This window comes from Protopterus annectens, chromosome 7.part1 (assembly GCF_019279795.1).
Source record: "Protopterus annectens isolate FY-2018-M chromosome 7.part1, PAN1.0, whole genome shotgun sequence".
Lineage (NCBI taxonomy): Eukaryota > Metazoa > Chordata > Ceratodontiformes > Protopteridae > Protopterus > Protopterus annectens.
In genome coordinates, this window is record NC_056740.1 from 308,555,064 (window position 1) to 308,575,851 (window position 20,788).

The 20,788-nt window shown below is 37.4% G+C and overlaps 1 protein-coding gene across 1 annotated transcript in view; it reads left to right on the forward strand.

The window, feature by feature from the left end:
• The window catches only part of USP19 (ubiquitin specific peptidase 19), a 3,461,697-nt gene that overhangs the window by 1,848,305 nt on the left and 1,592,604 nt on the right, over positions 1–20,788 (forward strand). Inside the window, exon 15 of the mRNA XM_044078491.1 lies at positions 1,949–2,089. Coding sequence (XP_043934426.1) covers positions 1,949–2,089 — 141 coding nt within the window. The remainder of the gene's footprint in view (positions 1–1,948; positions 2,090–20,788) is intronic.

Consider the following 20,788-nt stretch of genomic DNA (forward strand, 5'->3'; position numbering starts at 1 on the left):
TCTCCTATGCAGAGGGCAGGAAGGGACTTTCAGTTTCAAAGGTATCATTATCTAGATGGCTAACATCTCTGATTTCCCTTGTTTATGAAATTAGACACCAAAAGCTACCTAACAAACCTAAGGCCCATTCCACCAGAGCTTTGGCTACTTCCATAGCCTTCCAAGACAGACTGCCTATTGACACCATTTGTGCAGCGGCTACTTGGGCTACTCCTCACACTTTCATTTCTCATTATAAGTTGGATTTAGCTTCTAGGCATAGAGCTAACTTTGGTTCCACTGTTCTCAGGAGTCTGTTCCGTTAGGCCACCCGGGACAAGGTGCTAGGACGCGGTCCCATCCAGCAAGAATGAAGGTGAGATAGACAACTTAACATATAGAAGTTATGTTCTTACCATAACGTTCCATGTTAGTTGTCTTCTTCTCGCCTTCTTCTTGTGTCCCACCCTCCTTCCCCCTGGCCTGGACAGACCTAGAGGAGTTGTGATTGTGACCTCTCTTTCTACCACCTCTTTACTTAGGCATATGCTGCTTTGCATATTTCCTGAATCAGGATGTAGGTCACCCTTCTTTCTCCCTGTTGTTAGAGGTGGACTCTGTTATAGTTATTCTGTTACTATTATAAGCTGGGGTTAGCTTACAAACGAGATCTGAGGTAACTCTCGCCTAGCATTGTGGGATATAAGGGGAGCCTCGAGCCGGTGGAACCAACTCTCGAGCTTTTAGAGTGGCCGAGTCGGAGCCGAGGTCGGCTCCGAACCCATCCAGCAAGAAGAAGGCGAGAAGAAGACAACTAACATGGAACGTTATGGTAAGAACATAACTTCTATTTTTGCACCAAGATCCCTTGCTCTTCTGCCTGGAGGGACAGATGCTTTCTCTTTTCATTGGACAGTAAAGTTCCTCTATGCGTTTTCCTCACTACCTCCATTTCTGGAGGCTTTCTTGGGTGCTTTCCAGTCTTCCTCGACTATCCCCGATTCACATCCTCCTGCCCCCAAAGACCACACAGTTTTTATAAAGTTCCTGATGAACTTAAGTTCTTGTACAAAAATCCTGGGGCAGATCCCTCAGCAGTATCTCTCCTTTCTGATAAACCTTCAAAACTTCTTTCCAATGCCATCGCCCTACATTCTGACAAATACAATAGGGCTAGATGTATAGATAGGGAAAAAGGTTTGTACCATCTCTACCCTGGCATTCAAGGCCATTAATTATCAAACCCAGATGACCTAGTACCTGTTGTCCATACTTAACTCCCTGTACTTTCTTCATGACTCATCCATTTCAGCTGTGGCTTAAAGCAACCCTTCGTCTCCTTCCCCACTAATGATAATGTTTAAGAATCAGTCCAGCCGAGGACCTGTTAAGGAATGTCGTGTTAGCTATACCAGATAGTTTATGAGGTGGTAGTTTCCTACCACTGTCAATTGTGAATGAATGGTCCTTTGCCAGTAACAGTTTTGAAGGTTCCCTGTAAATCGTGAAAGCATATTTTTATATTACATTTTTAATGTTGCTTCAGAGCTGAGCTGTATTATTTGGAAGGTGAACTGGCAGAGTCTGGTGACATTGCTCTTATATAATGAGCCTGGTATATTTTATCATGGCATGCACTGGACAGTTGTGTAGACGTCAGGGAATATAGTATTTTTACCAAAAAAATTACAACATTCTAATTGGATTATCCAACCAGTAACCTATCAAGGAGGAGCCTTTAAGTAGAGCAGCATATATGGTAAGAAAGAATCTGCCGTGTATTGAGTTGCTCAGAGAAAAAACATTTCAATATGGTTGTGGTTTGGCTGCATTTAAAAACTACATTCCTGGTAGTTTTAATTAGTGATGCTAATGATGATTTTAATATGAATTGAGAACAGTTAGAAATAGTCATTTACTGATCTAAATGCTATGTCAAAACTGTTTCTGATGTTTTGTCTCCCTTTAGGTGTTCAAGAATCGGTTCCATCGTTTTTTCACCAATTCTTATCCACTGGATACAGTCTCTCCCACTGACTTGCTCTTCTGCTTTGAGGTGCTATCAAAGGAACTAGTGAAAGAGAAGGTTGCAGTTCTGCATGTACAGCAGGTACATATGTGTCAGTATCTGACATAGTTTTCTGGTAGGAGATGACTGAAGTGGTGCAGAGAACAGTTTTTAGATTCTTGAAAACCTCTTTTTAGCTTATATCGTTTACATATCTGGCCTATCAACTATCTGCAGAACACTGATATTTTGAGTACCTGTGTTTCTAGAAGTGACTTTAGACAGAGACTGTGAATCCTTCCTTCAGGCTGTAACTGTGTCTTATGTCATTCAGGTTGTGTCCTCATTTATTTTGATGTATTGACTTTTAAGTATTTTTGAAAATATTTTACTCATAGAATGATTTTAACATTCTTACCCATCCTAGTTTATCTCTCCACTTGTAATTTCCAATTTTGTTAGTGTGTGCAGCAGTGCTAAACGTTTGTAAACCTTACTTTGTGTGATTAGTGACAAGCCACGGTGGTGCAGCGGTAGCGTTGTCGCCTCACAACAAGAGGTTCTCCCGTTCGATTCTCAGCTGGAGCGCCGCCTTCTGTGTGGAGTCTGCATGTCCTCCCCACGGTCAAGTAGTGTTTGAAAGACATACCTGAATGGGCGTGCCTTCGTTGAAGGTTGGGCGTCGAGCTGGCACTGTAAAAATCTACTGCCAATCATTAGCGGACCGGAGTTCCGCTGTGGCAACCCCTGACCAGGAAAAGCCGGAAGAAAAACAACAACTTTGTGTGATCAGTAGTAATTTATACTTCAATATGCTTATGTGGTGCTGATTCTGTCATTTTAATGGTAGCATTGTGCTAACCACAGTTATGAGATGTGCAGCAACACATAAATGTTTCTATGATGTTGCTTCAGTGATCAGTCTATTAATTGTGCATATTTATCCTTGAATACGGGCTTACTGACAGCAGGTGACAGGATTATGCTGGAATTAATTTTTCCTGAAAAAAAAATTCTAGTATGTTTTTTCCTGAAACAAAGGTAATCTCAGACCATTTTTTTAGATTGACTTTCATCTTGAGATGGAGTTGTCTTAGTTAAGACTGTATGCCAAGTTCGCATTGAGTCCTTTTAGAGTTCCTCTTGGTTTGAATCACAGTTGACACACATTTCACCTTTGTTTTGCACTTGCTTGTTTGGTCAGGCAGGATGATTTGATGTTGAAGTAGTTTTTTTTTATTAAGACCACACTTTGTTTGAAGCAGGAGATAAATCTTTTTCCAAGATAATGTCATCCAGCTGGAACATATTACCACAAGAAATCTGAAATACTTTGAATCTTTCAAAAAACATCTTAAGAAATACCTGGAAATTTATAGATATCAATGCATTATTTGTCTAGGGTAGTTTTAAACTCTGTATTGTACTGTAACTTCTTTAACAGGTAGTCTGCTGCTGCATGAAAACTGCCACACCGTGTTGATGCAAAGTTATACCTGTATTTGTATTTTCAGTATATGTATACATAATGCAAATACATATCACAGTTTGTATAAGATCATTCTACTTAACCAGTTAAAAAGGTTTGTCAGTTGCATTCACTTTATGGCTGTATTTGCCTTTGGCTTGGGTTATGATGAAACTGGTGCCTGAACCATCTCATCAACCCAACATTTAAATAAAATAAGGTTCATACATCTCAACCTCTTAGAGCAAGAAATCTGGACAAAGTCATAAATAATGGAGGGACAAAGGCCCAAAAATAGGGACACTTTTTAAATATTACTCTTAAAAGCTTAGAAAGTTGATAGAATAACAGGATTTGCATTAGCATGGATTTTTTGAGGAGTATGAAGTCGAAACTGAAATGTCTCTCATTATTTTCTGACTTCAACCCACAATGATTTTCCAAGGATTTGTCAGAAAACCACAATTTTTATGAGAAACAGGCCAAAATTATGAGTCAAAAATCTGTGCAGTTGAACAGTATGGGTTCATGATTCGGGCAATTTTTTTTTTGCACCTGGAGTAAAGATGATTTAACACCAGCCAACAAGTGACAGCTAGTCATTCAGAATAAAGCCTAGGCCCTATTTCCTTCACATAACCTCTAGCCTATTTAGATCATATAGTTACCCACAGGGGAAAGTGGAGAATCTGGTAGCATGAGTAGTAGTAGCCTCAGTCTTAACAATAGTTTTTAACAGAAGACAACTACTGTTTATCCAGTCTAGGAATGCATGCAAACTTCCTTTTGTTGTCAGTAAAGTAGATGTATGTCCTTAGGGGTAAGGAGAGGTGCAGTGCCATATCCTCAGCATTGAAATGATACATTAATCCCTTCTCTTGTATAACATCTTCTGGTAGAAGACTATACACAGAGAATATTGCATGCCAAAGGATAAAACCATGAGGAATCCCACACAGAGAAGGTGGCTTGAGAAGGAATTAGTACCAGAAATCACCCCCTGAATATATGTCAAGAGGTTCAGTCAGACCTCTTTAGTGTTGCAGATGAAGGACTGCGTCGAAACAAAATTACATATTCCACAGTAATGTTTATAGATGAAAGCTTGAGGGGGACCAATTTTGAGTGAGTGCTGGTTTGTTGTTACAGCAACTCTAATAAGGGCAGTCTTGGTGGTGCTTCCTCCCAAAATGAGAGTGAAATGGATCTAGAAGATTATGAGCAGGTAAGCAGGATTATACTTACACTGCCTCCGTTTCCTCGGTTATCTTGTTGACAAAGGAAGGGCTAGAGATTGTGTGATAATTTTCAAGAGTCTTAGATCTAAAGGTGCATGTGATATGATGATTCTACCCCTGTCAGCAGTAGGACTAATGCTGCAGGCTTTTAGTCAGCTACTTGTCCCTTCCTTTTTACTCATAACTCTCTGCAAACTAGATTCCTCTCCAGATCTCTCTTGCCTTGCATCAAGCTAACATAACCCAAACTGCATTGATTGAAAATTGCTGATTTTGTGAGGAAAACATGCATCTCCTTTCTTCCTATCATTCCATTGTACTAAAATTTTCATTTTGTGTTCTGCTTTTGGACATTTTAACTTTTCTGCACTGCTACTCCTTTGGTTTTGGTGTTTTGTGTCTCATCCTTAAAGTTCTTTATTATAGTTGTTTTGATGATGTTTTACTGTAGTTACTTCAGATGTTTTTCCTTATTGGAGTTAGCAGTCTAGTGCTGTTTTATCGATCTAATCACTTTATAAGTGGAGAGTAAGGCCTTCAGCACCTGCAAACGTGGATTTAAAGTTTGGTAAGCCATACCTTCCACATCTGTAATCTAGATGAAGAATATTTCATGGTTAATTGTGATAGCATGCTATCACATGTTCTCCGCCCAATCCATCTCAAATGGTTGGGTTTATCCCCCTGTGGTGGTTCCAGGTTAACAACTTTTTTCATTACAGTTTCAACAGCGCTCAAGCTCTCCCTTTCCAGTAGAATTGTATGAGTAAATCACCTCTGATGTTGTTTGCTGCTGTTTTGAGCCAGACACGATTGCCATCAGTCAGCATATTTTGACTTTAGATAAGTAATTCTTTCTGTTCACCTTTCTGTCTCAGATTTTTCCTTATTACTCCATTGAGAGTTTGTACAAAGGATTTTTCATAACTTTTCATAACAGTTTTAAACATTTTTAAACATTTTTCTGGTATTTTGTTCTCTCCCTCTTTCAGGGCATGCCTAATCCCATTTTTCATTTAGACTTTGTGGTTGGTGATTTTGTTGGTGCATTTTGCCTTTGCAGACATGGGCAAAGCTTTAGGCTTTAAAAAATGCTAGAAATGTGGGCATAAAATCCCACTTCAGAATCTCCAATTTACAATGCCTGATCTGTTTTGGTGTGGGACATTTGAACTTCAGAAGAAGCACAAATGTTACATTTGGTCACCTGGCTCCCCTTGACAGGAAGAATAAGTCGATTATTAAGGATCTTCTGCCTGCCACAGTGGGAGATTTGACTGTACTATCTTCCGTTTCCACATCTTCATCTCAGCAACCCAAAGGAGGTCAGAGAGAGAACTCTAAATATACAGCTAGAAATAAAATAAGAGCAAGGATACAGAGAAAAGAAAGGCTAGCCAGTACTCCCAACAGTCTCTTCGAAGCCTAAGGTTTTTAAATCTTGGATGCCATCTTCTGCCCCTCTTACGACTTCAATTGTGATAATCTCATGACCTTTAATCCCTTTGCAGATGGTCTCTGAGCCCATTGTTATTCCCAGTCTTTCTCCAAAAAAGATGCTGTCTCCTGGATCACAGTCCTCCAAGAGGGACCCTTTGTAGGTTCACTGGCTCCAGACCATCGCTAAGGTCCTCCAGGAGTCTTTTTGAATTCATCTGGGATCAGCTGAAGAAAGCCTTTGTAAAGGCTCAGTAGACATGGTAGTTGCTCTATCCTTCTCCTAGACATCAGATAGAGATAGCTTCTCTACTCCCCCCTTGCATTTCTGACACTTTAGGTGATTCTCCTCCTGAAATTCAAAATAAGTATACTGATGGAGCTAAGTTCAAGAATGCAGTTGATGATCTATCAAAAGCCTTTGTTGCCATGGGTTACTCTTTTAATGAGGTGCTTAAGCACATGGACGAGGGTTCTCTCCTTCATTCAACAGATGGGGCTTGGAAGTTGGACAAAGGACCTCTGGGGGCCTGTACACACGAGAAGTGCTGATAGTCTGGTACGAATTATCCTGACCTGTTACAGTAATGTGCATAAGATCTGTAATGTTATTACTAAGAAATGGTCCATTCTACAATTGGATGACCATATTAAAGAGATTGTTGTCAATAAACCTAGCTTTAAGAATGCTAAATCTGTGAAAAGGCAGCAGTGTTACAGACCTCCTATTGATAGATCTTATTCTGTTCTTAGGTTTGATAAGTTTGGGACTTTTCCTTGTTGGTCTTGCATAGCCTGTAATTACATCTCTAGAAGTGACTCTTTTTGCCACCTCCAGACTGGCTCTGTTTATATATTTAAATTGAGAGCTGATTATAAAACTCAGAATTTAGTGTATTTTGCTACTTGCACTAAGTGCTGTCATTTTTATGTAGGGAAGATTGACATGCTGTTTAAAGATGGAATACTGAAGCATCTTAGTGGTATTAGGTTAAAAATTCAACTAATGCTCTTGTTAAGCACATCATGGATTGCCCAGGACATTGTTTTAGATTCTGGGTTATACAACTAGTACTTAAGGACAATAGGAGAGGTGATAGTGTGCATTGTACAGACATGGCCGAGATGAGATAGTGAAATTTCAAATTGCTAGACTACCCGGCTTGAATGGGGTTGTCCCTTTAAAACCGGCATTGAGAGCATGCAGATTGCTTCAATAATTGCCCTATTAACTACTTCTGTTGTAAGATCCTGATTGGCTAGATTGTTAATGCGTGTGTTAGTTTTTTCTTTTTTATGGATTGTCTTTGTGTTAGAACAGTAGATCTGATGATGGGTTGATAGCCTGAAAGCGCTTGTCCGTTCTTTTTACTTGTCTTCTTGTTATTTTATTAAAAGTGGTTTTAAACTTGCCTTGACTGTGTTGACCGTACCGTGTTTTCTGCTTCAACTTTAAAGTGTCTTCCTTTAATGCCCCATATGGTATCCAAAGTTCAAGATACCTTGACAAAGAGCATACAGGAGGGGAAAATACTTTTTTACATTGGAGTCATTTTCTACCCCAGCAATCCTTTTCTTTAGGAATCATAGAGGTAGAAGACTACTCTGGTTTAAGAAATCTCAAATCTTTTCCTTTAGCCACCTCTGAAGACACAGCCCCCCAGTGGCATTGGGGGGGGGGCAGTCATTGACGTTACCCAAGGGGAAGAGGTGATTTGCAAAACCAAGAGTTTATGGGTCCATTCTCTGATGAACCTTTCCAGAATTTCTGAAAGTTTGCCCACCTGCTCTTCCCTGGATACAGACAGGAGAAGCTTTTCTTCACCTTCAAAACTGGAAGACCATCACTCAAGATTATTGTGAGAAGAGAACCATATCCAGAGACTACATTACCCCCTTTCATTTTGATCCCAGACAGCCAAACAAGAGAGACAACTCAAGATATCTCTTGCTTACTACAAAAAAACAGAGGCCAGCATGTGCAGCGTAATCAACTTTAATACGTAAAAATAAAATTAAGGCATATAATGCCACAGAAAAAGATTTATTTCAGTTCAAACCGGTTTCGGCTAAACAGCCTTCCTCAGTGAAAAAGCAAATTACATGCTTACAACTTTTCATGAATATTTATACATACCAGCAACCAATCAGAAAATGGTACAATCGAAACCAAAAGCTGGTGTTTTAAAAGTTACCTAAAACATATATTCAGAAAAACATTTTAATTATTATATGGAAGTAACTATATTGTCCCCTATACATGAATCATATAGCAAAATTAAGTACAGATGTGTATATATTAAGGTACTTGAAAAAAGTAATAAATAGTTACATAGCCTGTGTGTATATTATTTGGGTGAAAACATCCAATAATTAATAAGGTCCTGAATGCCATAATATAGTGTGTTAAACCATAAGTTCACAATAACAAAAACAAAACTATATGGATAAATGGTATGTCCAAATATACTAGTATGATAACCAGTAATAAAAAGCCTATTGTATGCTTATTAATTAATAGTTCGATACAAAACTATGCATAAATAGCTAGGAGTCAATCCAAATGATTTATAAATATCATAGATCTAATTTAAGTGATTCCCACTCCTAATAAAATGGTATACAACAATTGTATATTATAGAATAAGCACAAAAATTACAGTATTCATATGTTATAATACCAGCTCATAGTGAACATCATGATGATACATTCAATATTGAGAAACATTGGAAAATGTTTCATATGTAGCCTAACCACATAGTCTATACAATACTAAACTACATATTATACAAGTTATTGGTATCTGTTTTATAAATCAGGCAAATTCCAGTTCCACAGATTAATCATGGTGTCAGCATTCCTATAAGATTACAAATGGTCATTAAGGCCAGGGGGGAAGAGAGCCCCCAAATGGATAATCCAATATTTCTCCTTCTGGTTCAAAATGCTATGCCACCCCTGTTGGTTGCTCCTATTTCCAGTGATTTTATCAATAACCATAAACATAAACTTTGCATTGTGATGTTTAACAATGTGTCGATATAAAGCATTGGTCTCTTTCTTATTATGAATATCACTTTTGTGTTCCTCCATTCTAACCCGTAATGAGCGTGATGTTTGTCCAACATAGAATGCTGAGCATTGACATGTTGCCAGGTGTATGACCCAACTGCTGCTACAGTTACCAAAAACTCTAAGATCATAAACTCGACTCGTATTAGTGCTCGTAAATTGTTTAAGTTTACTTACTTGATTACAAGATGTACAGTGGCCACACGGAAATGTGCCCAGCAGTTGGTCCCCAAATATAGTCATTTGTTTGTAGATGGCCCCACCACTTTCTTTATGTTTATAGTGTGAGAATAATGCTCCTAGCGTTTTTCCTCGTCTATAAGAAAACTGACATTTGGGACCCAGAATGTCTCTCAGATGATCATTCGCTAATAATATATTCCAATTTGCATCAAGGGTATTTCTAATAACATTATGGTTTCTACCATAGGTAGTAACAAACCTCAATGAGGATTCTTGTTTAAATGGTTGGTTAGTTTTGTATTCAAGTAGTGTGTTCCTATCCTTTTTGTCTGACCATATACTGGCTGATATGTCAAATGGATGATATCCTCTGTTCAAGAATCTTTTCTGGAGATCCACTTTGGCTTCATCAAAATCCCTTGTTGAAGAACTAATGCGTTTGATCTTAAGAAATTGGGATTTTGGTATGTTGCGGATGGTGTGGCACGGGTGCATGCTAGATGCGTGAAGTAGTGTATTATATTGTGGATATTTCCTATGAATTTTGGTACTCAATGTATGGTCATTATTCCTGTACACTGTAACATCCAGGAAATCAATAGTTTTGGGGTGGAATGATACAGTGAATTGTATACCCCAGATGTTGCTATTAAGATATTCCACAAACTCCTGTAAGTATACTGCATCAGCACGCCACACCATCCAACAATCATCAAGGTATCTACGCCATATATCTATTTCAACCATGTAAATGTTATGGAGTGGATTATATATCAGACATTCTTCGAAATATGCCATGAATAGGTCGGCGTATATGGGGGCAAAAGATGCCCCCATGGCAGTACCTTGAAGTTGCCAGTAGCATTCTCCCTGAAAGTAGAACACATTTTTGTTGACATGTTCAGCCATGCAGGTGATCAGTGTGTTAAAGCCTGGTGGATATAATTTGGCATTTTCTAACCAATATTGTAGAGCCTGCAACCCTGCCCAATGAGGTATGCTAGTGTACAATGATTTAACATCCAATATACACATAAGCCAATGTGGTTCCAATTGAGTGTCTTGTATAATCTGTAAGAATTGTGTTGTGTTGTGTCCTGTATTCTGGCCCTAACCTTTTTCAGTAGTGGTTGGAGTTGTCAAAAATACCGAAAGTGGTTCAGTAAGTGAGCCAATGCCTGATACGATAGGTCTACCTGGTGGTTTAGAAATAGATTTGTGAATTTTGGGAAGCAAATACAAAATCTGTTTCTGGGGATCTATCACCGTAAGATGTTTTACTGTATTTTGTGTAATAATACCTTCTTCCATAGCCAGGGTAAGAAATGTATCAATTTCTTTTTTGAAGTTAATGGTGGGATCTGTAGACATATGCATATAGCATTTTGTGTCCGATAGTTGATCCAAGCCTTCCTTAAGATAATAATTCATATTCAAGATCACAACCGCCCCTCCTTTATCAGCTGGTAATATTGCTATGTAATGGTTATTTCTTAGTTCAGCCAGGGCCATTCTTTCGGATGTAGTAATATTTTGACCCATGATGCGAGATTCGAATTGTGGAAAATGTAAATCCCTTAAGACTGATTGTTGAAAAATAGACACATGTTTGTTCATGGGAGGTTGAAATTGAGATTTTTAAAATTTGAAGTCATTAGATCTTTGAGATATTTGGGAAGTTTGGTCTGAAAAAAATATTTTAAGATTAAGGTTACAACAAAAATACATAACGTCAGACACAATATTATATTCATCACAAAAGAAACTTGGTATAAATCCCAAACCTTTATTCAAAAGTTGTTCTTGTTCATTAGTTAAAATGACATCAGACAAATTGAGCACATTTTTATATTCATGTTCTATTGTCTCAATAGAGTTTCTATCAATCCCTCCACTGAGTCTGTTCTGCTTCCCATGTTTATGTTTGCGGCCACCCCGCAGCCTTTTTCCCCTTCTAAAGGGAGTGTGGAATTAGACCTTTTCCGCATTGGTGGTTCTTGGAACTGTACATTCTCACTATTAGTATAGGAGGACTCCTTCCCCAAAGTACTAGTCATAGATTTGTCATAGTGTTTCAATATAGACCTAGGTCTTTTTTTGGTTCTGCCCTTGGTCACTCCTTGATTTGTGTCCATAAATCTGACAGATCTAGAAGTGTCAAATGGGCATCCCCTTTTGTAGTCTGTGATATCCCTATTAAATGTTTTGATTTTTCTATCTTTAGTTATTTTTTCATAAGAGGCCAATTCTTTGGACAGCCTAACCACAGAACTTTCATATGTGGAGAGTGACTGATACTTTTTGCATTCCTCACATACGTTTTTAACTTCTAATCGATTTTCATCAATAATTCCTTCATAATAAGAGGCCAGGATTTTGACAAACATCATAGATCCCTCTTGCAAAGCTTTATTCCATTCCATGGTTAGTCTCTCTTCAGATCTATCAACCATAGGCTGCAATCTTATCCTAAGACCTCTAGGGGCCATATCCTGATGTATGTACGCACGAAACAATCTCAAATGCCAAATATTGGCTCTAAGATTTTGAAAGGCCAAATCACATCCATCAGATGTTTTAATGTTAGTATTATTTGGATTACTGCTTGAGACGTGGTCCACACCAAACACCCCAATATCGTCTTGATCAGCACATAATCCTTGAAGGATGTTATCCAAATCCATATTTGTAATAATGATCCAGAAGTCAAGGCCTAAATTCTAGTGGACTGTTTAGAATGTCCAAAAAATTGTGCCTGATATTATTCAAATAGGGTATATCTTGGCTACCAAGGTCCCAAGAAAAACACTAGTATTGGTGGAGAAAAGTTTGGCCAAGGGCAGAACCAAAAAATAGTTAGCCAACAAACATGGAGTCATGAGATACTGAACAACAAGTATGACATGAAATCATTAACAATTGTCTATATGAAACACAATGCAAAAATGATTTGTAATAATAATTTGACTAGTGAAGTGTACCCCGGTTTTTAGTTCCACCATGTATACACAAACAATGTGTTGCAAAGCATATGTTAATCCTATATCTGATATAAGGCCTTCAAACCAATAACATGCATATAAAGCAGTAGATGCTATATAATAGTATCCTGTTACATACAATACCAGGGTTCCTATGATGATCCAGTATATCAGTACCAATCCAGAGGTCTAGATGGTAATAGATTATGTTTAAGATCAGTGTATATATGGCTATATATAGCTCATGACCTAATATACCATACATCTTTCTTTATCACAGGGGATGATACTGAGAAATAGCAGTTGTACTCCTAGAGTCTTAAGGACCATGGGTTGATTCAAGAAACTTGATGGGTTGTAAAATAAATATACAATATATGTGTTTTTATGTTATATAGACCATAACAAAAAGGTCTCAACCAAACTACTAAATCAAAACAGCTGATTGACTAGTATATGTAAAGATACACATTCAAAGGAATGCTGCATCAGTCCTGGATATAACATATGACAATTATCAAGTAGTTAAACTGTATATTAATAAACATCATTACTAACCCAGCAAAATAAGGCCATATGTTGTTAATATTCATTTAAACAGTATGTGATAAAACATAAATAATGGTCTTCAACAAAATTCCCTATTACACATAGAAAAAATATATGAATATGAGAAATTTGGGAGTAACTATTATATTTTAGTCACAAGCTACACCAAAAATTCAGTTATAAATAGCACATGATACCCAGATAATGTTAAGCACAGTGTTGTTACCAAAAGATAATCAAATTATTCAAAATTGATGTTGTATATGCCCACTTGTTTTAAACGCCAGCTTTTGGTTTGGATTATACGATTTTCCGATTGGTTGCTGGTATGTATAAATATTCATGAAAAGTTGTAAGCATGTAATTTGCTTTTTCACTGAGGAAGGCTGTTTAGCCAAAACCGGTTTGAACTGAAATAAATCTTTTTCTGTGGCATTATATGCCTTAGTTTTATTTTTACGTATTAAAGTTGATTAAGCTGCACATGCTGGCCTCTAGTGTTTTCTTCTATATTGGTTTGGCCGGGCATATCGTACTTGCGAGGCGTGGAGTTTGTGCTGTTTGGTTTGGACCTCGCTGTTGGACTGCAGCTTTTACTCTTGGTAATAGGAGGATTCCTTCCCCTTGGATACCTTATACCACCAACCTTTGGAACTTTTGACAAATGGATTACTAACTATTGTTGTCGAGCCTTGCTTTTGGATTTTGGATTACTATTTAACACAAGGGACTAATTGTGTGTTTACCTAACTGCGGCTAGCGTGCTGGCGGTCTTGAAGCAACTTTACAACTTGACTGTGGCCTTAACAAACGCCATTGCAGGTTCATTTACAGTCATTTCAAGTACTCTTGTGGTTTATGGCAACAAGATCCATGTTTATAACGAACACTTTTGATATGTCTATGTTAAGGTACGGGCAATCTTGTTTATAATATTATAAACTGACTGTGGACTTAAACGCTATCTGGGGTCCGTTTTCAGTTATTCATGTACTGAGATGTTTTTTGCAACAGGATTAGAAGCTATATGGGACAGTTTGGTACATGTTTAAAAAATAAATAACAGGAATGCCAAAGTATTACGTTGCGATAGGGCGGCCATCTTCTTTTGGGTTACCCATGCTCGTAGCCAGTTTGTTGGTCAACATCATGAAGAAATTGAAATCTGTATACTACGGACATTTTACAAATGTGTCGGATATATGTGAATGCAAGAGGGATTATATCAGTTTTGAAATTTTGTGTGATGGACCAAACCTGTAACTCATGAGGTATTTTTGAATAAAACCTAGGCGGATTGTGAATGATACAACTGTGAGACTGTTCAACCTTATGATACTGTGAGTGCACCTTATCGCTCAGTTAATCCGCTGAAACCATTTGAATATACATGCATTTGTAACATGTGTGGGACATCTTATATTACATTTTGGAATATGGCAATAATAGGATTGTAATATTTAAACTATTATATTACAACTTTTTGTGTATGAATATATGATAGATTGAGGTTCTCAATAACTGTGGCTCAATCCATCTTGTGTTTCTGGCCAGGTGTGGGCTATTTTATAATTGGCTAACACTGATAACCGAATACATAGCACAGATACTCCTTTTTGTGGCTGATTTAATATATTACATGTAAATTATACAGTGTCCAGGATGCTAAGTCCAAAACAATTATTTGAAAATAGAATGCCCTGATGATACTATCAAGTAGGGAGTCTGAGTGTCATCTTATTAGGTTACCATATTTCACAAGTGGGCATATACAACATCAGTTTTGAATAATTTGATTATCTTTTGGTAACAACATTATGCTTAACAATATCTGGGTCTCGTGCTATTTATAACTGAATTTTTGGAGTAGCTTGGGACTAAAATTTAATAGTTACTCCCAAATTTCTCATATTCATATATTTTTTCTATGTGTAATAGGGAATTTTGTTGAAGACCATTATTTATGTTTTATCACATACTGTTTAAATGAATATTAACAACATATGGCCTTATTTGCTGGGTTAGTAATGATGTTTATTAATATACAGTTTAACTACTTGATAATTGTCATATGTTATATCCAGGACTGATGCAGCATTCCTTTGAATGTGTATCTTTACATATACTAGTCAATCAGCTGTTTTGATTTAGTAGTTTGGTTGAGACCTTTTTGTTATGGGCTATATAACATAAAAACACATATATTGTATATTTATTTTCCAGCCCATCAAGTTGGTTGAATCAACCCATGGTCCTTAAGACTCTAGGAGTATAACTGCTATTTCTCAGTATCATCCCCTGTGATAAAGAAAGTTATATGGTATTTTAGGTCATGAGCTAGATATAGCCATATATACACTGATCTTAAACAGAATCTATTACCATCTAGACCTCTGGATTGGTACTGATATATTGGATCATCATAGGAACCCTGGTATTGTATGTAACAGGATACTATTATATAGCATCTATTGCTTTATATGCATATTATTGGTTTGACGGCCTTATATCAGATATAGGATTAACATATGCTTTGCAACACAATGTTTGTGTATACATGGTGGAACTAAAAACCGGGGTACACTTCACTAGTCAAATTATTATTACAAATCATTTTTGCATTGTGTTTCATATAGACAATTGTTAATGATTTCATGTCATACTTGTTGTTCAGTATCTCATGACTCCATGTGTGTTGGCTAACTATTTTTTGGTTCTGCCCTTGGCCAAACTTTTTTCCACCAATACTATCTTGGGACCTTGGTAGCCGAGATATACCCTATTTGAATAATATCAGGCACAATTTTTGGACATTCTAAACAGTCCACTAGAATTTAAGCCTTGATTTCTGGATCATTATTACAAATATGGATTTGGATAACATCCTTCAAGGATTATGTGCTGATCGGGACGATATTGGGGTGTTTGGTGTGGACCACGTCTCAAGCAGTAATCCAAATAATACTAACATTAAAACATCTGATGGATGTGATTTGGCCTTTCAAAATCTTAGTAAGGGTCTTAAAAATCTTAGAGCCAATATTTGGCATTTGAGATTGTTTCGTGCGTACATACATCAGGATATGGCCCCTAGAGGTCTTAGGATAAGATTGCAACCTATGGTTGGTAGATCTGAAGAGAGACTAACCATGGAATGGAATAAAGCTTTGCAAGAGGAGATCTATGATGTTTGTCAAAATCCTGGCCTCTTATTATGAAAGAATTATTGATGAAAACCCATTAGAAGTTAAAAACGTATGTGAGGAATGCAAAAAGTATCAGTCACTCTCCACATATGAAAGTTCTGTGGTTAGGCTGTCCAAAGAGTTGGCCTCTTATGAAAAAATAACTAAAGATAGAAAAATCAAAAAATTTAATAGGGATATCACGGACTACAAAAGGGGATGCCCATTTGACACTTATAGATCTGTCAGATTTATGGACATAAATCAAGGAGTAACCAAGGGCAGAACCAAAAAAAGACCTAGGTCTATATTGAAACACTATGACAAATCTATGACAAGTACTACGGGGGAGGAGTTCTCCTATACTGATAGTGTGAAAGTACAGTTCCAAGAATCACCAATGCGGAAAAGGTCTAATTCCACACTCCCTTTAGAAGGGGAAAAAGGCGGCGGGGTGGCCGCAAACATAAACATGGGAAGCAGAACAGACTCGGTGGAGGGATTGATAGAAACTCTATTGAGACAATAGAACATGAATATAAAAATGTACTCAATTTGTCTGATGTCATTTTAACTAATGAACAAGAACAACTTTTGAATAAAGGTTTGGGATTTGTATCAAGTTTCTTTTGTGATGAATATAATATTGTGTCTGACATTATGGATTTTTGTCGTAACCTTAGTCTTAAAATATTTTTTTCAGACCAAACTTCCCAAATATCTCAAAGATCTAATGACTTCAAATTTCAAAAATCTCAATTTCAACCTCCCATGAACAAACATGTGTCTGTTTTTCAACAGTCAGTCTTAAGGGATTTACATTTTCCACAATTCAAATCTCGCATCATGGGTCAAAATATTACTACATCCGAAAGAATGGCCCTGGCTGAACTAAGAAATAACCATGACATTAGCAATATTACCAGCTGATAAAGGAGGGGCGGTTGTGATCTTGAATATGAATTATTATCTTAAGGAAGGCTTGGATCAACTATCGGACACAAAATGCTATATGCGTATGTCTATAGATCCCACCATTAACTTCAAAAAAGGAATTGATATATTTCTTACCCTGGCTATGGAAGAAGGTATTATTACACAAAATACAGTAAAACATCTTACGGTGATAGATCCCCAGAAACAGATTTTGTATTTGCTTCCCAAAATTCACAAATCTATTTCTAAACCACCAGGTAGACCTATCGTATCAGGCATTGGCTCACTTACTGAACCACTTTCTGTATTTTTGACACAACAACTCCAACCACTATTGAAAAAGGTTAGGGCCAGAATACAGGACACGACACAATTCTTACAGATTATACAAGACACCCAATTGGAACCACATTGGCTTATGTGTACATTGGATGTTAAATCATTGTACACTAGCATACCTCATTGAGCAGAGTTGCAGGCTCTACAATATTGGTTAGAAAATGCCAAATTATATCCACCAGGCTTTAACACACTGATCATCTGCATGGCTGAACATGTGCTCAACAAAAATGTGTTCTACTTTCAGGGAGAATGCTATTGGCAACTTCAAGGTATTGCCACGGGGGCATCTTTTGCCCCCATATACGCCGACCTATTCATGGCATATTTGGAAGAATGTCTGATATATAATCCACTCCATAATATTTACATGGTTGAAATAGATATATGGCGTAGATACCTTGATGATTGCTGGATGGTGTGGCGTGCTGATGCAGTATACTTACAGGAGTTTGTGGAATATCTTAATAGCAACATCTGGGGTATACAGTTCACTGTAACATTCCACCCCAAAACTATTGATTTCCTGGATGTTACAGTGTACAGGAATAATGACCATACACTGAGTACCAAAATTCATAGGAAATATCCACAATATAATACACTACTTCACGCATCTAGCATGCACCCGCGCCACACCATCCGCAACATACCAAAATCCCAATTTCTTAGGATCAAATGCATTAGTTCTTCAACAAGGGATTTTGATGAAGCCAAAGTGGATCTCCAGAAAAGATTCTTGAACAGAGGATATCATCCATTTGACATAACATCAGCCAGTATATGGTCAGACAAAAAGGATAGGAACACACTACTTGAATACAAAACTAACCAACCATTTAAACAAGAATCCTCATTGAGGTTTGTTACTACCTATGGTAGAAACCATAATATTATTAGAAATACCCTTGATGCAAATTGGAATATATTATTAGCGAATGGTCATCTGAGAGACATTCTGGGTCCCAAATGTCAGTTTTCTTACAGACGAGCAAAGACGCTAGGAGCATTATTCTCACACTATAAACATAAAGAAAGTGGTGGGGCCATCTACAAACAAATGACTATATTTGGGGACCAACTGCTGGGCACATTTCCGTGTGGCCATTGTACATCTTGTAATCAAGTAAGTAAACTTAAACAATTTACGAGCACTAATACGAGTCGAGTTTATGATCTTAGAGTTTTTGGTAACTGTAGCAGCAGTTGGGTCATATACCTGGCAACATGTGCTCAGCATTCTATGTTGGACAAACATCACGCTCATTACGGGTTAGAATGGGGGAACACAAAAGTGATATTCGTAATAAGAAAGAGACCAATGCTTTATATCGACACACTGTTAAACATCACAATGCAAAGTTTATGTTTATGATTATTGATAAAATCACTGGAGATAGGAGCAACCAACAGGGGTGGCATAGCATTTTGAACCACAAGGAGAAATATTGGATTATCCATTTGGGGGCTCTCTTCCCCCCCTGACCTTAATGACCATTTGTAATCTTATAGGAATGCTGACACCATGATTAGTCTGTGGAACTGGAATTTGCCTGATTTATAAAACAGATACCAATAACTTGTATAATATGTAGTTTAGTATTGTATAGACTATGTGGTTAGGCTACATATGAAACATTTTCCAATGTTTCTCAATATTGAATGTATCATCGTGATGTTCACTATGAGTTGGTATTATAACATATGAATACTGTAATTTTTGTGCTTATTCTATAATATACAATTGTTGTATACCATTTTATTAGGAGTGGGAATCACTTAAATTAGATCTATGATATTTATAAATCATTTGGATTGACTCCTAGCTATTTATGCATATTTTTGTATCGAACTATTAATTAATAAGCATACAATAGGCTTCTTATTACTGGTTATCATACTAGCATATTTGGACATACCATTTATCCATATAGTTTTGTTTGTGTTATTGTGAACTTATGGTTTAACACACTATATTATGGCATTCAGGACCTTATTAATTATTGGATGTTTTCACCCAAATAATATACTCACAGGCTATGTAACTATTTATTACTTTTTTCAAGTACCTTAATATATACACATCTGTACTTAATTTTGCTATATGATTCATGTATAGGGGACAATATAGTTACTTACGTATAATAATTAAAATGTTTTTCTGAATATATGTTTTAGGTAACTTTTAAAACACCAGCTTTTGGTTTGGATTGCACCATTTTCCGATTGGTTGCTGGTATGTATAAATATTCATGAAAAGTTGTAAGCATGTAATTTGCTTTTTCACTGAGGAAGGCTGTTCAGCCAAAACTGGTTTGAACTGAAATAAATCTTTTTCTGTGGCATTATATGCCTTAGTTTTATTTTTTACATATTAAAGTTGATTAAGCTGCACATGCTGGCCTCTAGTGTTTTCTTCTATATTGGTTTGGCCGGGCATACCGTACTTGCGAGGCGTGGAGTTTGTGCTGTTTGCTACAAAAAAAGCCATTCTTGAGGTTTCACAAGATTTAAAAGATCCACAGTCTACTCAAGATGATTTTTAGATCAATAGAAGATCAAGGACCTCAGGCCTGTACTGCATATCTGCTGCCTGAACTCCCATCACATCACTCGATTGGTTGCCAACTGGCTTACTGACAGAACCCACACTGTAAAAGTAGCTGACTCCAAATCCAGCTCCAGACAAGTGACAAGTGGAGTACCTCAGGGTTCAGTCCTGGGACCGCTCTTGTTTGGCATCTACTTCTCTGAAGTACAGACCAACACAAAGGGACTCTGGCTAACAAAGTTCGCAGATGACTGCAAACTGGGAGCCTTTATTGAATCCTCAAATGATGTGGATACTCTACAAAAGGGCCTTACAGAAACAGAAGCTTGGTGCCAGAGCCATGGGCTCAAGTTCACTGCCAAGAAATGTATAGCTATCCCCTTTGGGAAAAAACATGTACCTGTGAATTACCACATAGGTGGCAGTACACTAAATACCGAAAGTGTGATAAGAGACTTAAGGACACAGGTGGACAGTGGTCTCACCTTCAATAACCACATCGCCACAACAGTCAGGAAATCCTTCTATGTGGCACACCTCATCACTAAGGGCTTTTCATCCAGAAAAACGGAGGTCATTGTCCCACTGTACTCATCCCTCATTAGATCATTAGATCCATTATTTAATACAATGCCCCATTTGGTATGTACCTCTCAAGACATCTGCAACAACTGGAAAGGCCGCAGATTTACCTCACTAAAAGAATCACAGGCCTAAAGCAGATGCCCTATGCTGACCACCTTAAAAAACTCCAGCTGTACTGTGTCGCATAGCGTCTACTCAGAGGCGATCTCTGCTTAACATACAAGGCCATGTCAAACCCAGAGCTGTTGGAGATGCTACACTTAAAGAAAGCCCAAT